Source organism: Harpegnathos saltator, unplaced genomic scaffold, assembly GCF_003227715.2.
Source record: "Harpegnathos saltator strain DR-91 unplaced genomic scaffold, Hsal_v8.6 scaffold59, whole genome shotgun sequence".
Taxonomy (NCBI): domain Eukaryota; kingdom Metazoa; phylum Arthropoda; class Insecta; order Hymenoptera; family Formicidae; genus Harpegnathos; species Harpegnathos saltator.
The window spans coordinates 103,664-126,726 of NW_020230415.1; the positions used below are offsets into that span (position 1 = coordinate 103,664).

General features: G+C 48.1%; 1 protein-coding gene across 2 annotated transcripts; it reads right to left on the reverse strand.

Annotated features, from left to right (window-relative positions):
- Window positions 1–176: 176 nt before the first annotated feature.
- nuf (rab11 family-interacting protein nuf) lies at window positions 177–23,032 on the reverse strand. 2 transcript variants are annotated; one of them, XM_011142243.3, is made up of 10 exons: window positions 22,136–23,032; window positions 16,097–16,731; window positions 14,267–14,341; window positions 12,563–12,601; window positions 11,393–11,507; window positions 3,000–3,164; window positions 2,230–2,599; window positions 1,662–1,807; window positions 1,409–1,459; window positions 177–1,283 (listed from the first exon to the last, which is right to left on the reverse strand). In XM_011142243.3, the coding sequence occupies exons 2-10, from the start codon at window positions 16,621–16,623 to the stop codon at window positions 1,161–1,163; spliced, it is 1,611 nt and encodes a 536-aa protein (XP_011140545.1). In that variant the 5' UTR covers window positions 16,624–16,731; window positions 22,136–23,032; the 3' UTR covers window positions 177–1,160. The 2 variants fall into 2 exon arrangements, with proteins under 2 accessions (XP_011140545.1, XP_011140546.1); XM_011142244.3 differs by lacking the exon at window positions 12,563–12,601 and having other exon boundaries at window positions 22,136–23,031.
- Window positions 23,033–23,063: the final 31 nt, after the last annotated feature.

The following is a 23,063-nucleotide window of genomic DNA, read 5'->3' on the forward strand; positions in this document are numbered from 1 at the left end:
TCCCTCGAGTAACAAGTTTCAACAATGAATCAGATTCAACGAGGAAGATCGAGTCTTCTAATCTCCAAGCGCTATGTCCTCTGGGTGAGTAGAATTACCGTTTATTAATTCTTATACAGAGGTTGCTGCTGAACAAGGAAAGGAAGGAGGAGAAGAGAACAACAAGTATCAAAATATAACCATTTAATTAGAATTTTACTAACTTTCGGTATAAAGATCTAGAGTACACGATTTCCACCTATATAATTATAGGTATATGTCTTGGTTAGGTTTCATGTGTGTGTGTGTATGTCGTATATCTCGTATGTATGTGTATATATTGCGACGCTAAATTTTTTAATTTAAAAGGTACTCTAACGCATCACAGCTCTCGTGACACATAGCACAGTCATGTAAACCCCGTTGTCACATATCGCATGTCGTATTCACTTAGGTAACTCTCGTACAAGCTATTCGACGGCGATAACAATCGAGAGAAAACGTAACGTAATCGAGATTCGCTCTCACCGTCCTGGTAACGACAAATACACGTTAACTCGCTGTAAAACTAACGATTGCGGCAGTGGTTGAGTCGGCACGAATCGGTTGGAGCGAACTATGTGTGTTTGTATGTATCTACATACGTAAAGGAGCGCAAAGCTCGTCTTACGGAACGAAACCGAACGGGTTGGAAATCTTCCTCCCCCTCTTCCTCTTGTAACCGTGTTACACATGACTGCAGTAGCATCACTTTTCTAAACAATCCATCCGAGGCTCAACGACCTCGGGCGGATTTTAAAACGAGTACACATTTCGATCCTGATCGACGCGAGAATACACGGGACGTCAGCAGGAAAGAAGTCTAGAGGACGACCGAGTTCATTAGACGTCCTCTCGACGTCCCCCGGGCTCTCTCGCACCGCCCAAGAGTCAAATTGTCATTTCATCAAGCAGCAAATGGCTTCCGGTTAAAATTCACTCCCCACCTCGCGGGCGGATTCAATGCACTCTCTTCCGCACTGAGAGAATTTTGCGTTAAAAAACTTTGTTATATAAAATACAATTGTATATTGGCCGAGAGTGTTCACTAAGCAGCTTTTTCGGCAGCTCTTCTGTCGGCCTGATGAAGAGAGTTAACGTACGACCGCCTCGAGGATATTAGACTCTATATGCACTATGTTTCAGTGTGTTTGTTTCACCTCTAACAATTGGGGATAATTCTCCACAATGTTCAACAGGATCCCGTCGATGTATGTTCTCAACTGTGTGTTCACTTCTTGTTGCTCCTTCAATGCCTGCTTCACCTGTAACATGGCAATGATTCACAGAGTTGCTCAGAGAACACAGTGGTCATCGGTATGATTTCGGATCAACTTATTAGTTGTGACGATTCAATTTGATTCAATTTGATTCAACTTGTCACACATACCTCAGCCATCGTGTACGGTTCGCCGAATTCCCCGAATCTTTGTCCGTCTATCTGTAAAACGATGAGAGAGCCGGCTTAATGAAGTGATTATTTGTTTATCCATCAGCAGTCGTTGTTGGGCGACAGTGCCGGTAGTGCAATGAATTAGTAGGTGACTCATTGTACTCTATTCACCACTAATCAATAAACGGGGTTGCAGGAAACCGGACTTTCGAATCGGTCTAATTGACATAATAGCAAGAATGAAATATACCTGATCTGGATTCATGCCGGCTAACAGCTCCACGGCGAGACTAGGCCCCTTCTCAGCGTTACTGTTGCAAGGATTCAACATTAAGAGTTCACGACCTGCCTGCAACGCGGCCGCGGCTTGCAGTTCGTCCCGAGATTCTTCCAAATCTGCAAATCAACGAGCAGGATGTTACAACATGAACAACCATCAAGAACATAATAGCTCGCCTCTATTGTGTGTATGTTAAATTACATGATTTATTACTACAGGTAATATTAAATATTATTTTTATGCGATTACGGACTGGAAATTTGCTTTAACTTTATCGCACTTTTCCAATTTTTCTCTTTTTTTTTTGTTTTTTATTCTCAAGAGTCCCAAATTTATGTTAATTTTATCGTAAATATTTTTCTTTTTCAATTCACTTGTATCTCCATTTATTTATCATCAATTGCACTCAGTTCATTTTGTTCTCATTAACGCAACCTCATTTCTTCCTTATAACGAGAACACCCGAAAGCTATTAGAAGTCGAAGGAGAGACTCGCGTTATCCGGTTCAAGTGCACGCAGCGATAACGGTGAACGTACTCTTATTGCGAGCTTGAAGCTGCGCCACCTGCTGCACCAATTCCTCGAGCCTCTGCTGATCCTCGACGTGCAACGAAAGTTCCTCTCTCATGGCTTCGAGCAGATGATGAGCCTCGTTCGCTCGGCTCACCGCGTGGCGTTCACTTTCGCGCGCAGCGTCCGCTTCCCTCCTGGCCTCTTGAAGATCGTTCTCGAGTCGCGTCTTATCTGCCCGCGCTCTCTCCAGCTGCTCGCGGACTCGCGCGATCTCATCCCGCAAGCTGGAGCTGTCCAGCTCCACCGCTTGCAGCTTGATCGCGTAGTTCTCCAGTTGTAACTGACGTTCGCGTTCCAAACGGCACGCCCATTCGCGATGCCTCCGTTGCTCAGCCTGCGAAAGACGAAAGAGTTTGAGAGGAAAGTACTCAAAGAGTATCCTCTCAGTCGAGGTAAAAGCTGCCAACGCACAACTCCGTAACTCGTATAATGCCGACGCATAATCCGTAACTCGAAACGGAAACCCCGTCTGCGTGGAATTTTTTTCCAAGCCGCAATTAGTCTTGTTGCAGAGCTTTTCACTGTCTCCAGGCTCTCCATGTGTGTGTGTGTGTGTATGTATGTCGGAGCACAAATTATAAAACGAGTTTGCGATTCGTAGATTTCTTTTTAGACACGATTCTGTACTCCGAGGCAACGCGATGAAAAGAAAATTCTCACGATTTATCCCGCGTTTACTCGCGACTAATTCAACTTGACCTTTTGCAGGATGTTTTAACGGATGAAACACCTACTTGAAGCCTCTCCTCAGCTCTCGTTTCCGCATCTTTGGCCGCTTCCTCGAGCATCAGTATGCGCGCCTGCAACGTCGCATTCTCCTGCTTCGCTCGAGCGTACCTCTCCTCGCCGACCGACTTAGTGTCCACCAAGGCATGCATCTGCTCTTGAATCATTTGAACCTGCGGCACACAAAGAAGAGAGTTCAACATCTCGTGGAACACACAAGTGAGCGTAATCTCGATCGCATTACACTTCGAAACTCGCGTTCCTCTCCCAAGAGCGGAGTCTCCTACGTTCTTACGCGACTCCGCAAATTATATTTAACAATCTCGCGTCGATATATAAAACTGAAATCGTTGCTGCCTTATCAGGTACGTTATCGATTCTTGCTTCTGCATAATTCTCACCCAGAAGGTTTCCCAGAAGGTATCTTACAAAATACGTATACTTTTATAACAGAAGAAACAAACATGTTATCCAATGCGGCATTTCGCCATAGAGGAAAAGTTTAAAGACTCCGCGGGGTATCGGTATGCCATGAGACCGCTGATCATGGATGTAAATAAATCCCACGTCGATCACAGCGCTGTGTAAACGCGCGAACAGCGTGCTACGTGGGCGCGGAATTGCGCGGAGAAAGTGTATTGAAGGAAACGTCGTTTAGGAGTAGCAGTTGCGCGCGCCCACGCTGCCGCGACTATCAATGGGAATGAACAGGATATTATATGTGTGTCCGCGGCCTTCTCACAGATAACATAATATATGAATATTCTATGCGGTAGCGCGCGTAGTCGAATGCGCTTTTGCGAAGAGTGATAGTTCCGAAAAACAATCGCTTTTTGCGGAGTCTCGCGCGACAGAAACCGCAAAATTGTCCGAACAAAGTTTCAGCATAATCACTGATGAATGATGAATTTGTGATTCAACAACGTGTAACGTCACGCTATTAATGCGGCGATCGAAGCGAGATTGTGTTCCGGATGATGAATCGTATGAGTAATTTTGCCTTTTTTGTTACGGTCAAGCGCTTTAATTTCAAGTAATATAGCGAGACTCTTGTACGAGTACGATTGGATAGAAGCTCGCTGCGATAATTTTACGGCTTTTCATTCTGTACAACGGTAAATCCGAGGGGAGCGTATATATTGCATCTTTTCAATTTGCCGCCGCATGGCGGTTATCTTGAGAGCTGACACCTTGAATTATCGAGAAATGTTTGCGATAAAGACGACGGCAAGTTGTGAGATATCGCTCTTGGATAACCGGACAGATACAATATCGCCCGACTCGACCTGACTCGACTCGGTTATTCCCAATATATGATGTTGTCCAATAATTAGAATAAGCCACGTACACGTCGCTCGACGTAGCATGAAATATCTAATGCGATTAGTTCGCGTAGGAATTCTTCGCGACGAAAACAAATACTCTCCGAAATGTGGTTTTATCATCTTATGCATCAGAGGAACTGTGCGACAGTTTTGTTCGTGATAATTCATTCAACGAAAGAACATATCGTTGAGCGTGTCATTCCTATGATTTAAAGCGCATCCGCTCTAACAGACGCAGCGCAACGTGCGAAATATGTTGTTTTGGTCAGCCGATGCTTCTTGGCGAAGATGACGCATACTCTATATTAACGCAGCCCCCACGGAAAAAACCACGTATTACTCAGCAATGTCGACGAGGCTCAATTTTTTTTTGGTCGAAAAGAAATTAGCACGTATCGAGCTTCTCTGTCGAAAGAATATAATTTATATTGCTCTACAACGTCTACGTAGCGTAAAGTAACATATTTCTGAGAGTGTTTACATCATTTCGCTCTCATACTCTCGCGAGGATTCCATCGCTATCAATGCGCAAAAATGACCCCTACATTCGCTCGCGCACAACGACCGTGCCGTGAGCGAGGTTTATATTTATTTTTAATTCTCACCTTTGGAAAGAGAAAGACAGACCGAGAGAGAGAGAAAGAGAGAGAGAGAGAGAGAGAGAGAGAGAGAGAGAGAGAGAGAGAGAGAGAGAGAGAGAGAGAGAGAGAGAGAGAGAGAGAGAGAGAGAGGCAAAGAGAGACAGAGAGAACTCGAGCTAACGCGAGTGGACATCAAAACGCAAAATCCCAACACGCCACCGCGATGCATTTTCTGCAGATCGCGCTCTTCGTCCTCTTACTTGCTCGGTGAGCCGGGACCCGCGGCGACGAGTAGACGGTCGATCGCACCGCTGCGCTGGCGGTGGCGACGACTGATGTCCCACAAATTGGAACTGGCCCTCCCATAGATCGTACTCGAGGCCGGCGCCGGGTCCGGACGACGGCCCCTCCCCGGAAGACGTGCGATCACTCGAGTCCGTCGTCTCCTCGAAAAAGTTGAGCTCCATATCGCGCGCGCTTGTCGCTCTCGTTGCTTCCCGGATCGTCGTCGTTGTCGTCGTGTCTATCGCGTCACGTCATCGCCCATATTACGAGCGCACTTGTCATCCCCGCGTGAACTCCGTTGATTCCTTCGTCTTCGTCGTCGACGTTGTCGTCACTGTCACCGCCGTCCTCAACGTTGCCGTCGCCGTCGCCGTCGCCGTCGCCGCCTCCGTCGCGACGTACGGCCGCGCCGCGATAATACGCATCGAAAAGGCGCCTCGGGGCCGCCCGGCTTCCTTCACGCGCGAGGGACACGCACACTTCCTCCGCCGCGTCTTCTACGCGACTCGACGCGCCAGGAATATATTCCGTCCCAGGTCTGTGCTCGTCCCGTCCGTTCGTTCGTCCGTCCGTTCGTTCGTCCGTCCGTTCGTTCGTTCGTTCGTTCCTTCGTACGTACGTACGTGTGTACGTTCGTCTCTCTCCCGATCCGATCGCCCACCGCGGGCCGGGAGTCTGGGGAGTAGTCGCCGCCGAGCTATTTGTGCGCCCCATACCGTGTTCCGACTAACTCCGCGCCGAGCCGAGTCGAGTGTTACATCGAACGCGCTCTAACGCGCCCTGACCACCTTCCTCTCCTCGACCGCGACATTTCCGAGTGAGGAAAACGTCGGTGACGCGCGGCGGGCGGTGCGGGTCTTCCTTCACCGCGATATGAATATCGACGGGTAACACTTGCTCGAGCGTGTTACTCTGGGAACGGCGAGTGCGCCAAGTTCGTGTCCGCATCTGGCCGCAAACTCGAGAAGCGGAACTCGTCGGTGTTGCGTCTCGTTCGAAGCAGACGCCAAGTTTCTTTTCTCTTCTTCGAGAGTCGCGATTTTCGCTTTCTTTCTTTTAATCAAGCTAATCCGCAGGTCGGAGCGATCCTCTCATGGGCTAACACGTTGACCGCCACGCTGATTTCCATTGATCGTTTCAGCGTTTCTCAAATTTCAGTCGACTCGATTCAGGTCTGAGTCACCAAAGATACGGTAATTAGCCCAGCTCGTCTCGTTGACTCCTTATTGACTATACAATTCATTTGTTGACATTAGATCGACACTATGTGTGTAGATCAATGAAACGAGACGAGGTCATAGCGTAGGTCACTGGTGACTGCCCCGTGGCAGTCAACGTGTGTGCACTGTATCAGGTCGGAGAAAATGAGATGCGGTCGTCGATGGGAGTCGCACATTTGCGAAGCGCACGATACCAGGCGAATATCAACAGCTCTCGATAAGCGCTGGCGCCGATAAACGACATACGCTCCTGATATGTTATTGCGGACACGGCGCAAATTCGATTCTCGTTGAACTCCAAGACGACGGAGCGACGTTTCGCGTCGGTGGCTCACTGCCGCAATCGATAATAAAACGCTTTCCAGACTAACGCGAACCGTACGAGACGATAATGTCTGCCGCCGTCGCTCGTTACATCACCGCAAGTGTGTCAGCGATCGCGAAACGTACGTTCCAACGTCGAAGTACCGAGCGAGTCGTGTGCGTTCAGTTTATCTTGGACATCGCGCACATTTACATAAGAAGCACGATGCGCGCACATGCACGTTACGCGTTAATTATTATCTCGAGGCCCATTGTTAATCGTCGTCGTCGTTTCCTCCTCCTCCTCCTCCTCTTCCTCCTCCTCCTCCTCCTCCTCCTCCTCCTCCTCCTCCTCCTCCTCCTCCTCCTCCTCCTCCTCCTCCTCCTCCTCCTCCTCCTCCTCCTCCTCCTTCCTCCTCCTCCTCTTCCTCCTCCTCCTCCTCCTCCTCCTCCTCGTGCGTCATCGTCATCACCGGAGATCACACTGCGAAATCTAATTTCCACCCCACTGAACACGTCACGCTCGATTACCCTAGTCTCCCCAAGTGACATTCCTGCTCTAAGATCGTTAAACCCCGCGATGTATTTCATTTGCTGCGATTGTAAGGAAGCCAGGTCAAGCTGGTCTCTCTTATAATCGCTGCGTGTTTCGTTTATGTATTTACTGGAAGGACAATTTGGAGAAGGAAGAATTACAAAATGTTTCACACAGGACACGGGTACTTCTCTCGCGTTTCAAGAAGAACGTTCTTTAATGGAATCCTCATCTAATGTTCAATGAACATGTTTTAAGATTGACATCTTTTCTCCATTGTTTTTCTCGCAGTAAATACATAAACGAAACAAAATTATAACTGTAACTGATCGGATGTCAACGATGCCGAGTGTATCGCAGAGACTCGCGAAGCGCCCGGCGAGTTCTCCCGATCGCGCGGATCCCGATTTGGCTCCATATTATTTACTCCCTCAGACGTCAAACTACATCGTGTAACCGGAGACGCTCGCGTTGCGAAATCGCGCGCGTCTCGAGCACTTTCGTCGGTCGGTGGAAATCAACGTCCCGCGTTCGTTCATCGCGCGTTACATTACCGAGCCGCCACCGCCGCCGCCGTCGTCATTGTTGAAGATCACGTCGGAGATGCGGCTGTTGCTTTCACGTACATTTCGTGTACCAAGTATGCAACCCATCCAGCGACCAACAGGAAACTCACGAAGGACCACCCCGGCCATCCGACGAAACCGGCGGATTGCATCGGACAGGCCATGCGACTTGTTTTCTTCCGCGCGTGAGACCGCGCGTCGTACCAAGCGATGAGTTCTCGCTTGCGAAATCGCGCGACTTGTCACTCGCGAATTTCGTCTCGGTCGATCGTCGTCACGGCGATTCATGCTTCCACGCGCTGGAATCTCGCCAGGCTCGCCGACAAAATCGTACCCATCGGGCTGCCCGTCGTTTCTCCCGCGCGAATATGTACGAGGACAGACTCGTGTCTCTTTGACTACGAATTTTTTCTCCGTCTTCTACATAGGCACGTGCAAACTTGTCAATTTAATTGACGAGCCATCGCGGCGTCGCCATGTCGTTATGCGCAGACACGTTCGACATGAGAGACAGGCGTTTGTTCTTCTTCGGTTCGTGCGAGATTATCGAAATTGTCATCGGGGTGAGGAGAAAGAAAAGGGTTTCTGTATGTGGCGTGTGCCAAAAATAGCGGGCGACGGGCACATATCGGGGATAAGCCGATGTAACTTCGATGAGATCCATGACACCATGACATATGACAAAACGAGATCTGTCACGTTTATTCGCGATAATGCGCACAAACGCGACGCGTTAGCAGAGCCTTCTGTTTTATCTCTGAGAATACTGCGATGTCCTAAAAAGACATCGTACATTTTTCCTTTATCTTCTAATCTCACTCTTTTAGCCTCAGTCTCTTTTTATATGATTATCTTGATCATTTAACACTGAAACTACCGACGATCAGCGAACTAAATCTTCCTATCAGAGCGATCAAAATGACAGCTTTGAGAAAAAATATATACAGAGAAAAAAATGTTTATTCATTCTGTTCAGTTTTACTCAACGTCATCTAAACATATAAAATGCAATCATTATAATTTGTGAGAATAATTTTTATGAGAAATTACAAATTCGTCATACTAGTTTTTAGACGGGCCATTGATACAATCAGGATGTATTCCCATCTATCGGAGCTCCTAGCCCTAATGATGCAAGTTACAATGTTTGCGAAACGTCGGCACAAAGCTGAGTTACGACGTCATGCTGAGTTACAAGTCAAGTTACGACGCGATATCCATCGGGAAGAAACACATCTTGATTACAAACTCATCATTTTTACCGCTTTGATAATTCTAGTGTTAATACTTTGATATAATGGTGCAATGTGACTTAATATTATGTATATATTTTCCTCGTTGCTTTAATATATGAATTTAATATCTTTATTCATCTCGTCAAAGTTACATCGGCTCAGCAATTTTTCCCATGCGACGCGAAAACGAATTCGTTAAACATCAAATGCGTCCTTTAAAAGTCTTCATTGTGGGAGACTACTCGTACTCGCTCTCGTCGGCAATTAACGTCCGTGTATAATTGTATTTCGCCTAGATTGTCTTTACAATGTCCTCGGTTGTAAAGTTTCATCCTCCCGGTCGCAACTAACTTTCGTGAGTCGTTCCGACTGCTATTCCTGGTCCTGGTAATTGTATTTCGAGACAAAAGTTCCTATAGCGATATCGAGCTTCGTCGCCGGCCGATACTCGAGATCTCTTCTCGTCGTGTCGTTCTTGTTATCGTCGTCGTCGTCGTCGTCGTCGTTGCTATCGCCATCGCCATCGCCATCGTCGTCATCCTTGTAGACGGTATTGATGAATGTCTCCGTCATCGTATCTGCTAACGAAGAAGAAGTGGAAGGAGGCAGCTCGTCGCTGCCATCGCGCGAAAGCCCATAATCTTCGCTCTTCCGTCGCTCGCCTGACACGTCGATGTTGCTCGCGAGCACGCGTCCGAGGAATTCCGCAGGATGGCAATTCTGCGTTGTGTCTTTCATGTTCGTCCTCGTTGTGGCTGTCTGCGCGAGCCGAGAAAGGACGAGACGGAGTCAGGGCAGTTTTCCCGAGGGAATCGCGACCGCTCTAGGGGACTCTGTCCCTGCGATTATAGCCCTGTGCATAAGTGGGCAAAAAGAAATGCAAAGTTGCATTATCTCTCTGTCTCTGTCTCTGTCTCTGCCCGTCTCCTTCTCTGCGGAACGGAACGGTTCACTCAAACGAGCAATGAGATTCGCCTTTTAGGGCTGCGTTCCGCAGGAAGGCCATCCACGCTCCGTTCTTCATGTGCGTTTTCTCGAAATGCAACGATTACGCGCGCGCGGCAGGTCTTTTTCCCAGACCCGCTGCGCAAATTACTTAACCCTGGATTACTCCCATGAATGAGAAGAACACGCATGACTCAGCTCCAATTAATATCGTCGGACGGAGATTGTATCCGATCAGCCGACAAAATCTAGTCTCACAGTTGTCTGTTGTCTCCATCGATTATTATATAACTTATCGCTCGTTGAGATCAATCACTTCTCGGTAATTGCCGTTGCGGCATTTACCAAGACTCGTTATTATCCCGTTCATCTAATTATTTCTTATTCGTTTACCTCGGTTAATTAACGTCTATTCTGGAACTCAAGCCAAGCGAAGCTTCAACTAAAGGTACAGCGGTGGACTATCTAAACGACTGGGATATAATCCAAGGTTAATTATCCGACAGCGTTTCTCCCTCTCTCTCTCTCTTTCTCTCTCTCTCTCTCTCTCTCTCTCTCTCTCTCTCTCTCTCTCTCTCTCTCTCATTCTCATTCTCTTTGTCCAGTCGAATAAGTGTCCCAGGAGACCATGAAGGCGCGGACGTGGGATCGACGGGCGCGATTACCTGCAGCGGGGATCTAGGCAGCCAAGCAGCGATTTTACGTCGAGTCTCGTTGGACAGTCTACGGTAGCACTTTGCGCCGATCCAGGTCCCGGCTACGAGGAGGACAAAGAGCAGGATGGTGAACCAAAACCACCAGCTCGCGGCGACGTCCTCCTTCGCGATTTCGTGATGGTCGCAATACGGCGCCGCGGACGGGTAAAACGCGCCCGGTTGGCAGTGATACGCGGCATAGGGGTCATACGGTGGCCAACGTGGATAACCGGCCGGGTAGAACGGCTGATAAGGGCCATGTTGAGGGTTCCTTTCATGATACGCACGCGGCGCGCCGGCGTTGTACGGTTGTCGAGAGCGCGACGCGCACATTAGCGACGCTCAGGACGACGGTCCTCTTAAAGATTTGCCAGGACGTCGACTCGCATCGTTGTGTATGCGACGGAGACGGTAATTTCGATCCGCGAATCCCGGCTCGAGGCTGCCGGAACGGGGTTACAGATTACATCGTCGATTTCGCTCGAGAAGTGACGAGCAAATTTTCGCGTCGATTATTCGTTGTCGGCTACATTCACGCGACACGCAAATCCTCTCTGCGCGCATTTCTTTAACGTCGATTTTTCTTTTGCAAAATGGAACGGCTGAGAAAAAGCGCAGAGAGATTGCTTCTCGCACGATCGATACCCTCGGTTAGAGAGGCGGTTGTTATGAGTGTAGTGTGCGCCGCGAAAGGCGCGATTTGTAACTCACTTTGTGGCTGAGATCCATCACGTCCTCCAAGGATACGTCACTGTACACGTCGTCCGCAGCATCGTAGTTTGAGCCCATCCCTGAGCTGTTGAAGCTGCCACTGCGATAGAGCTGGCTGCAAAAGTCGTCGAAGGACTTCTTTAGAATTCCGCGAAGGCATGACAGACTTGAGAACTGATACCTGTATTCATAGTCAAGCCTTATATTTGAGGCCTTCTTATATCCATCTTTAGATGCTGCACGGATTATTTTATTGGCTACAGACCATCTGAAGATAAACTTAAGGAAGCCTTAAATATAAGGCCTGACTATGAATATGGGTGTGAGTCGCTCGTAAAAGGTAATCTCAAGCAGCCGATGACAAACGCGAGAAGGAAAACGCGTCGTTATTGTAAAAGCAAGTCTCACGACTTGAAATATTCGTCAACTTTCAGAAGTGCTCAAAAAACGAAACGTGATAAAAATTTAAATAATTCAGAGCTGGAGAAATGAAAAGTCGACGAGTTTCATATAACTTTTCTCGATAAGAAACACAGATTTAATAAAAATGTAGATCTTATATCTTTATCTTTTATCTTTATATCTTTGCAAGAATACTCAATTCTCGTATGGAAAGCTGATTAGCGACAACAATGGGTCTGCTCTTCGCGACGAACAATACGTTCTTCTTATTTATTTTTTATTTTCGAGCGCCGCACACGTAGGTGTCGATTGCTTCCCGCTTTGGCACAAACGGATAAGACACGTCTCGGGTGACGACGGTAGCGTGCCGAAGGAAATATGAATATCGAGGAGCGTATCGTCGGGTAGAGAGAACACGAGTAACGCAAGAAGCACGCCCACGCGTTAGAAAGTCCGTCGATTCACATTCCGTGAAAGGAGCGACTCCGGGGGAATAATTATTATTATCGTCGCGGTGCAGAGGCATCATCTCTCCTACGGTCGGCGAGCGAGACTCTTTTCTTTCGCGCGGGGATTACCCTCTTCCTCTCGCGTGTGCGCATCAATTAAATCACGAGCAGGGAGTAATCAAACGCGAAACGATTTCCGAGACACGCACGGGGAAGCGTGCGGCACCGGTGTGGTCGGACGCGCGTCGAGAATCTTTCAAGAAGAAAGAAAAGTCACGGCGTAGGCCTTAACGGCACGTCGCAGCTCGCCTGCTCTTACCTCGCTAACGCGTTCGAGCTCAGCCTCTTCCTTCCCGAGCTGCAAGCAACGAAAATATATTTCCTCAGCGTTTGTGCGCAGTTTTGAATTTCATTGCGAAATAATTGTCTATACGAAGAACTGTATCTCTAAATTCTTATCTATATCTGCGTCTATTTTTCGAGCGAGTCCTAGCGGTCATCGCGCGCACTGCCGCCAAATGTTATTGCCAAATGCAGCGCTGCGACCGTAAGCCAAATATCACCGCTTCTATATACGACGGCAGCGCTGAGCAATGACGATTAACATGGCGCGCGAAAATATGTATTTTTTTTCATACACGGAAAAAAAATTCTGGTTCCGTGTACCTGATTTTCCGGAGACCGGACGAGAAAACCGGTTGTAGGAAGGAATCAGGAGGGAGATTTCTATTCAACAAATCTCTCAACAAAGCACTCTCGGTCATATCAAGCGTCTTTTAACGCAACCGAAGTGATAACTGAGATATCGTCTCCCGTCACCGAGTTTTCGACGGAGCTCCGTTCCGTTGCATCAACTGAGACTTTTTTTCCATGTACGTACGTATATGCGTATACGCGCGGTACCGCAAGGAGCTCTCAATTTTTTCTCTCGACGGCAGTGAACCGCAAGCGTCGCTTAGCGTAGACGACAGTTGCGCTCGTTAAATAGCGATCGAACACTCTCTTACGCCGTATTATTGATCGAATCCGACGAATCAGGCCGAGTACATGCGAGCGGAGTTACTTATGACTCAAAGTACCGTACTATATAAGTACGGTATATATGTACGGTAACATGTATGAAGTACGCAGAGTGTATCGGAAGAAGCGAGTAATCGACGCTCGGCGTTTAAATGAGCGCTGTGCTGGTCGAGAAAGCTTGATGCATTTACATTTGATAGCTTTTGACGTTTCTAGCGCGTTCGAATCGCGTCGACGTTAACACGTGACGACAACGGACGAATCGGGCATGTTTGTATTTGAGGAGAGCAGAAATTCCGGTTCCTAGGACCGAATCTGTTTCATAAGAACCAGAAATTCCGTTTCCGCCACACAAAAAAAAAAAAATGCGTGTAGTTCCTTCACTTTCACGTTAATTAAACCATTCTTTTTTTTTCTTTTTATATCATAAATTGTAATACTCATCGTGTGCTAGGATATATAATGAGCGTTCGAATAACCGGGAGTTTTCGCGACGACTACCGGGAGAGCGCCGGTAACGCAAGAGTTCCCTCCGTCTCGGCCTAATATTTCGACTGTCGCTAACAAGCCCCAGGAACCCGAGAGAGCAGGAAGCGATTGTTTCGGTAACGACGTTCCGCGCGAACTCGCTTCCGTCATTCTATATACCGCGGATAGATGCGGTCGGCGAGATTGCGGACGCGTCTCTCTTCTCGGCGAAATTTCGCGGCCGCCTTGCCGCCGTGTCTCTCGCGCGCGTCTATAAACGTACGACGCGCCGCGGACGCGCGATGTCGTTATACAACGTACGTGCGAGCCGTCGCTTTCTCACGGGACCCTTTTCTTCGCACGCCACGAAGTCGCGACCGCGATGCCGCATTTATTGTTGGGCCGCGCGCTTTTTCAGCGCCGACGGAAATTCCGTCGGACAGGAAGTTACATGCACGAGCGTACGTGTGCGTGTATACTCGCGTTATTTGCTCTTTTCTCTTTCTCTTTTGTTTATATGTATTTTTTCTCTTACCAAGGTGGCGTTCTCCGCAATGAGCTACGAAGCCAAGAATGTCTCCCGACGGTGGAGTTTGGGCTCCTCGGATTTCTGCAAAGTCAAAAAATACGAATGTAACGGCGAAGTGAGTTCGCACGGCTCGCTCTCCGCGTCGGCAGAATTTGCCGGAGCGGACACGAGCGACTGGTTTCGCGACTCCAAGAGCTACGCGTCACGCACGGTGACTGGCAGCGATGAAACCAATTTGTATATTTTACTGCCGAATCTCGGGACTGCGGTCACGTAATCCATAAAATGTCCCGAGAGACGGAGAACGTCTCAGGAATCGCGGAATAATCTTTGTATATAATTGTGCCAATTTTATGCATGTGTTGCCAGTGCAGTTAATAATTTCTTTCTCTAGCGTGTGCTTTTTCATATCTTTTTCGTATCGTAGAATTTTAGTAAAATTCGAAAATTTACATCTCGTCTAGCATTGGAAAACTAAAGAAAAAGATTTTCGTCTGGCAGACTAGAACGATAGATGCCAGATACACCGTGCGTTTAGCTTAGCGCCTTAAACTGAATTTGAGGCGCGCGCAAGAGAATTTTCCTTATAAAAAAGTGCAACGGCGCTAATAGGAAATCACGTCACTTCCTACCGAGTCCTTCAGCGCATCGCGAGTACCGCAAGCCTCTTGTAAAAATACATTTCCATCATTACGCAACACGTGTGACTCGCGCATACGGATAGCAAGTCAGTCGGTATTATTCCAAACTGATAGACATTGTATGCGACATGCGTTACACTCTTACATAATGGTTGTACAACGTAATATCAATCAAACGGACATGTTTCGAATTGAGTATGCTGGATTTTAACGTGCGCCGTTGTGTTCAGTTTCGCATCAAAAAATCATCCGCTACCTTCCGCCTAATATTACATATTGAGCGAGTAACGGCAGGAAACAATTGCCTTGGGAGCTATAATAAAAGGCCTAGCTCGCTTTGCTCTTCTTAGTGCCTAAATTAGAGCTGCCAAAGCGATTCCGAATTCCTGGTACTCTCGTATCTCGTTTCCATATCGATCGATAGCAGGGGGCAAGGATAAATAATATATAAGTTACGTTTGCGATCGCGCGTCCGTAATTTTTGCGAACGTCGAATTACGTACGATCGAAGCGACTACATTCGAAAGAATCATTCAAACCGAAGCGCAGCTCACGATGCGTAAAGAGATCACAATGAAGAGCGGAATAATAGTCGGTTATCGGGTCGAGTTGTTTCCGTCGTTCTTCTCTACGAATCTTTCATCCATAAAATACTGTACGGTACAGCCAGATTTACATATTCGTCATTAATAATAGATCACATTCCCATCTCAATGTCAGGGAAATTCAATTAATTTTTCGTACATGAAATATTATTGCGTATTAGGACTCTCAGATGTTCAATTATTGAGCATTATTTTAGCGAATAATTATTTGCTAACATCTTACATCCCCTTATGCGATTCATATTGGTCTACATTGATTCTCAGTAAGTGGAATATTATACAGTACCCAGGCAAATCTACATATTCATCATAATAAATAATGGATCTCGTATCTATCTCGTTAGTAGGGAAAATTCAGTCTCACGTTGAAAAATGATCGATTCTTTCGGCATGTTTAAGTATTCTTCTTCGAAGAAAGATAAATCTTTGATACATATCCATCACAAATTTTTAAGTTAAATTATAAATCATAAATTATAAACTCAAATTGATGCGACATTGCCGACTTATATCGGAAATTTTCGACATTCGTGAGACGCAAGCGAAACACGTGTAAATCCGCGAATTAATCGCGATCGAATACTCCTCACCTGCGGGAACTGGTGCCAGTGGGCGATGGTGCGGAACTGCTACCACCCGGTGAATCCGGGCCGTCGTCGGCGTCGCCCTCGACGGAACCGAAGCCTTCGTAGCTCTCCTCCTCGTCGTAGCAGCCGATCTTGACAACTGCTGCGGCGGGCGTCGCGCCGCCGGCGTGATCCGGACTCACCGAGTATCGGCCGGAGTCTTGATGATTCGTGCTCGTCACGAGGTTGTGCAGGTCGACCGACATCGAGAGCGACGGCGGGCCGCTCTGACTCCATCCGACGTTGGCACTGCCGTCGCCGCCGCTGCCACCACTGTCACCGTCACCGTCACCGTCACCGTTGCTACCGCCGCCGCGTACACCGCCGTCTCCGCCGTTCTCAGGGACGCCGTTCACACGACTCTCGTCCTCGCCGAGCCCGACGCCGACGTCGGTGCTATCGGGCGACGAGGACACGTCGTCGGCCTCGTTATTAGCCGCGTTATTAGCAGCCGTGACGTTGTTGACACCGGGCGTACGAGAGCTCACCATCCTTCGTTATCGTTCCAGTTTGCTCGCCGGCCGTGCATCAGCCGGGATTCGCGATGTGGAGGAGCTCTCATTCACCGCTCTTCACCTTCCGTCGTCCCTTCGTCGATACTGAAACAGCGCGCATCGCGAGATGATAATTAAGAGGAAACGGAGATATGTACACGGGCCTCTGACTGACGATTTTCGAACGTTTCCACAGGAACTGAAATAGAAAAGGAGTCGGCGGAGGAAGGTGAGAGAAGTGGAGAAAGCGGTATCGTGTCCCGAAAAGGGACTGATACCCATAAAAGAGGAAGAAGAAGATGCTGGTGAGTCAGACCTGAGATATGCCAGGAGCGTGTCCGCTTCGAGACCGGCTAGCGGTGCAGCGAGAGAGAGAGAGAGAGAGAGAGGGGGGGGGGAGAAAGGAAGGGGAGGAGGAGAGGGAGAGGGTCGAGTCGTTGCCCGCGAGCTTCTCCTCTCTCGTCCTCCGACTAGAAGTCGCGGTCGAGGTGAACTTGTATGTACGCACGACCCTTTTCTTTTTTACTATTCACGCTGTTCCCCTCAACTTTAGAACCGTACATTTTCGTCTGCGTCGCCCCCTTCTTCCCCTACCCGTGTAATTCTTGAAATAACGAACGATTATAAATGCCCACGTGGACTTGCTTTTAACGTCTCGGTGCGGCGAGCGCGTTCTTTGAATGCTTCAGAAAACGAGTCCCGAGTTTTTTCGTCGGTCGATTCACCGTCAAGGAGTTTCCAGAATTGTTTCTAAAACAAAGTTCTCAAAGTTCATATTTTTCCTCACTTTCAAAATGGTCCTCGAGATTTAAGTTTTAAAAATCAAAATAGACTGTTGGAGAAGCGAGATAGAAGGGGAAAAGAGTAATAACGCGCCCCATGAGGGAACCAAATAAACCTGGCGACATATCACGTTTCAACCCTTTCCCGACCGCGAATTTTATCAAATGTCTACACACACATACATGTATATATATTACTGAATCCCACACGTACGTTCGAAAGGCGGCCAACGGTGATAATTAATACCTGTCCTGATAGCCTCTAAAAGTTCTAAGCGAATTTCCGCGAGACTAACCTGACCTCCTTTTCGACCCGTTGCATTTTTCCAATTTTTTCACTTTTTTTCGCAGGATATACCGATATCCGCGCCGCCATGCTAATGCAGCTGTGCGCCGCGGTTGCGGGAGAATGACGGCGAGATCTCGTGATATCCAACAATCAGCTTATTAAGCGCATTCTAGAGACGCGGAGTAGGAGAAAAGCGTGAGAACCGGCGAGGAAGTCACGGTACAGCGGAGTCGAGCCCGCGAGAATCGCCGAAGGAAGGTAAGAACTCGTCCCGCTGATGAATTATTTACAACAGACTCGCGCCCGTCGTTATAACGTCGACCAGGGGATTATTTAATATCGCTTTTATCTTTCACGCGCTCCCCACATGACTCACTCCATTGAGCACCAAACTTTCGCGGATTGCGCATGTAAATACGGGCAATTCAAAGAGACAACTTTATCGCCGAGAGCGAACAGGTGTTGCAATTCCGGACGTCTGTTCGCACGCGTGCATTTTGCGCTTTGTGGACACGCTGAAACTTCTCCACGATTTTGCTGAAACGAGGATTAATCTTCCGAGGCGAATTCACGCGAGATAATAACATCATTGTCTTTCGCTCCTCCGTGAGAACGAACTGTTGGACGTGTTTTCGAATAACGTTCGGTGGATTTCACGAAGCGGGAAACACGCTCGAATCGATTCGAGCAGCAAACTTGGCGGAGAATAGGCGAATAAGATGAAAGAGACAGATATATCTTTCTTCCGATTTAACATCGTACTGAAGAAGTTGAACAAAATACGAAAAACTGAAAGGTCAGGAACGTGAACGGTATACAGAATTGCCGCATTTCATGTAGATTGGATATCAATCGTCGAGACTGACGGAAATACAACGAACACAGAAACGAGTCTTATCAGACTTTATCGAAAAATCGTGGTGCACTGCGCATTTGTTCAGTCTCGCGACGCGTAGCCGGGGGAACAAAGCGTTTTTTTTTCCGTTTGACGCGATTCCGTTATTGATGAATCAGCGGCGCGAAAGCTTCAAGAAAGAACTTCGTCGGGTCGGGATGACGATGAGAGAGAAATGAAGAACATTTGCAAATCAGACAGATGATTCACAGTCGGCGATTTCTCTTCCAGTGACAGATTATTCGTCTAACTTTTAGAGCCTCAACTTTTCTTTGTTCAAAATAATCGTGAATATCAACTTGGAATTGAGGATGCGAAGTTTTTCTTGTCAAACTTCTGAAAATAAGTTCCGTTGATCTGGGAATTTATTCTTCGGGGTATAAGCATAAAAGTGGAAATCTCGAACAAATTTAGTTTATCGATAGATGTTGCTCATTCAAACAGTATCGTTTCTACACGTGTCTTTCAATGTCGTGTAAACCGACCGCCAAGTTCAAAAGAGCTTCCCAAGTGCGATAAGAGCATATTATCACAACACGCCCCATTAGCTGGAGTACTGCCGCATGTTTCTCTTCCTCGATAGCTCTCTCATTCTCTCTTTCTCTTTCTTCCACCCTCTGCTTCTCTCTCTCTCTCTCTCTCTCTTTCTCTTTCTTCCACCCTCTGCTTCCCCCTCTCTCTCTCTCTATCTATCTATCTCTCTGTCGAAAAAAACACTCGCCTGCATGTATTTTTAAGAGACTCGAAACCAGGAAGCAGCAAAGATCTCTGTTCTTCCTGAAAAATTACCGACTAAACTACCGCGAGAAAAATTAAACCTGCAATTGCCGCGAGGGCTCGTCAAATGAACGGATCGGAAACGGTATTGGCGCAACCGCGAGAACCTCGACGCTCGACAGTGAGGAGCGAGGATAATATCGAGGAGCAAAGTTGGAAAAGATCGAGGGACTCGTGCGATTGTTACCGATTGTTACCGTTATTATCCGCACCGAGCAATCATTCGGATCCGTTCATGGCGTGCAAGTGCGGCGAGGAGCGAGGAAAGGGCGAACAGAGCAGCCGGCAAGAACACTCGCGTTACACACGACGCCCGCCACATTGCAGCGTTCGTGGTAGATTAGAAATCGAAATCGGATCAAGGATTCCGTATATAATGCATAACGCGCTGTCGTATCTCTCGTATACACGTAATATGCACTCCCACATTAAGCGTGTTTCAAACCGTCGATTAAGCACCGCAAATCGCGCGCTCCATTTGATTATTATTTACGCGCGCGTAGGAAAAAGATATCTACACGCATCTCAAATTACAACGATTCGCCGCATCTCTGGTCAATTTGATCGTCGGCCAGGCTCTTGGTACAATCTCGCGGTACTCCACGTGTTAACCACAAGGCTGAGAAACTCGCTGCAAACTTCCTCTGAACTTTTTCCCGAACTATCTCGCGAGTCAACTCGTATTCGCTCAAGCTTTCTTGCACGGATACGCGCGCGAAGAAACCTAATCAAGCTGCAATTAATTATTTCGTCGGAGTCGGCAGAATAAGCAGGCACGTTTTTCCTAACGCACGTTCGCACGAGATCGATAATACCAGTCGGTCGAGCTTATTATTAACGATTGGCGTTTTCGCATAGCTGACAAACGATACGGCGGCGGCGGCGGCGGCAGCGGCGGCGGCGGCGAAATCGACCTACAATCGCGCGCGCCCGTACGATCCCGCCTCCTCTGCGCCCTAACATTTATTAGCAGCCGCTCGTTCGGACTGTTTACCAAAGCGAGGGCACTGGGAGAGGACCGGCGTCGGTTTCGGTCTCCAGGCACTTGTCACTCGGAACGGTATGTGCGTAGATGCGTTTCGAATCTCTCGCACAGCCGAGAGAGAAAGAGAGAGGGCCTCCAGTTCGCTATTTAGAGCGGGAGCTCGAAAGCGCGGACAAGCAAGGGCCAGCAAGGAACGTGAAGCGGGACGCGATATATTTAAAGCTGGCGCAAGAATCCCGATATTTAACCTTCATTTCGAGACGACACGCGCCTAAATACCCGGCATCCGCGTCTCGTCCAGTCTAATCTCGTCTTGTCCAGTCTCTCTCTCTCTCTCTCTCTCTCTTCCGCAAATCGCCGGTTAACGAGCGGATTAACCCCCTAACCGTTATTCTCCGCTCTTCTTCGATGCATGATTCTCGGAGGAATCGATTTTCACGTCGATCGTGCCCGAGAGCTCTTCCGCGCGTTCGTTGCAAAATTAAGGCGACGCGTTGTGTCGCTTGTTACTCCTTGTAGTTTCTTCCAGCATTACGAGGGATAATTTCCTAAATGAATGTTCATGTTTCGGGATTTCAACAGCCTCTGCGGTTTTCTGGTGCCCGTAAGTAAGTGCCGCATTTCAATCGAACGAGATAACAAGTAAAATATTCTAACTGCTTTCTATATTTTATTTTACAAGAGTGAAATATTTCTTGTAGCAATTTTACCTTGTGTATCGTTCGATTGAGGGAGCGCGTAATGTTGATGTCTTTTATTATCTTTTTTTTTTAACATCAACAATCACACTTGATCGAGCGAGGTGGTAAATAAGTGGATGCTACACAATGAAAGAATTCTTTCTCTTTATTCTCTCTTCATAAAATAATCATTTGTGGTATAATTTGTTCTTAAAGTATTCTCTCCTTCCTCTCGATCTTTCTTATTTCTTTCTTTTCAGGTCGTTTCGCGATCAACCTCTCTCCAAAACGCGCGCGAACGCGGTTAAAGGGTTAAACGCTAGACTAGATCGAGCGGAGCACGCTCTATTTCCAAACTGGACACGCTCGTATTGCACGCACGTCGTAAATTAGCGGCTCTCCAAGGTAGGATACATTTGTATGTATATTACAGAAAGTAACGTCGTCGCGAGGACGATCGAAAGTCTGTACAATAGAATTTACAGTAATAGCGCGAAACGGCGTCAAAGCGCGCGTTCACTCTTTTGCACACGTTCACACGACGACAACGACGACGACGACGACGACGACAAACAAAAGACGACGTTACTATCTAAAACAAGCCTCTCTGTGTCATTATTAGCGAACAATGTTCGCATGTCGACCGCGTCTCAAATGAGCGTCTCACATTCCCGACGTGGGTGGCTTTTCCTTATTTTCGCCCCTTTTTCAGAGCCGATTTTTCACCGATGAAAATATTCGCGAAGACACGTTCACGTAATTAACGTTTGAAAATGAGCGGTCTATGGCACGTGAACGACGCCTCGAGACAAACAGATGACGCAGCCGCAATCTCAGACCTACGGCATGATTTCGTTCGAGTGGAATATTAATTAATGACTCGATTATACGAAGATTCACGAACAACGAATCCGTTGGGGTGGACGTCCTCCTCGGAAAGAAACATCGGCGCCAAACAAGTAGGGAGAAATCCCACCGACATGAACATAGCTACCTGCTAGCGGGGGGACACCCTGCGTGGCGCGGAGAGCCGAAGAAGAGAACGAATTCTCTCCTGGTTCTCGCGGAGCGTCCGACTGAGATTCCAGAAAATTGACTCACCTGAGCGACGCGATACAAGTTCCGGCGAAACTACGAAGAGAATAGGTGATATCGCCTCGGTGGCGATGATGTATCCCTGTCAGCCACTGAACTCTACCAACACCTGTGCTGGCACCAGGGAAAGAGAGGAGACCGACGCGACGCGACGCGACGTTACGTTGTGAATAACGTGCGACACGACGTTACTCGCGGCTGTCCGACGACGGCCGGAGAGATGGATAGAAGAGGACGGCAGATAGTCGGGAGACCCGCAAGGAGAATCACAGCGATCGGAGCTAACGGTGCGGGAGCGATCGGCCGAACTGAACGTAGCCACGGGCGAGGAGTCGCGAGGCGACGCGACGCGACGCGACGCGAAAGCGAAGGAAACGATCGGATCCGATTGGAGCCACGGTGAGCGCGCATGCGCCTTCCGCGACTGCGAAATGCCCGTGCACCACGTACAACAGTGTATGCGTATGCGCGCGTATTCGTATGTGTGTGTACCTGTATGTGTGTATGCACGTATACAACGTGGCCGCATGGGACGGGCGCACAGGTGTGCGTCACGGTCGTACCCGCAGGTACGAGAAAGCACCAGTGGCGCTCAACCGTGTCGCCACCGGCGGCAGCGGAGTTCAGGTGCGAGCGCACGCTACGCGGCTAATACAGGGATCATCCGTGTAGCGGTATTTCATACTGCGTTAGCCGTGCTTGTCGGAATCTTCTTCCTCGGGAAGAAGCAACTCCGCGCGAGACGAGCGCAATAACGAGCCCGAAGGGCAGCGTATTTTTTGACTGTTGTGTCGCATGAACTGACCATCTATTGCGTGTCGATCATTATCCTTAGCTATGTTCAGATAATTTCGAGTACATTGAACCGCACTAATTCGCGTGCGGTGTTTTTCAGCAATTTCCAAGTACCGATGAACACCGGCGAACGAACCAC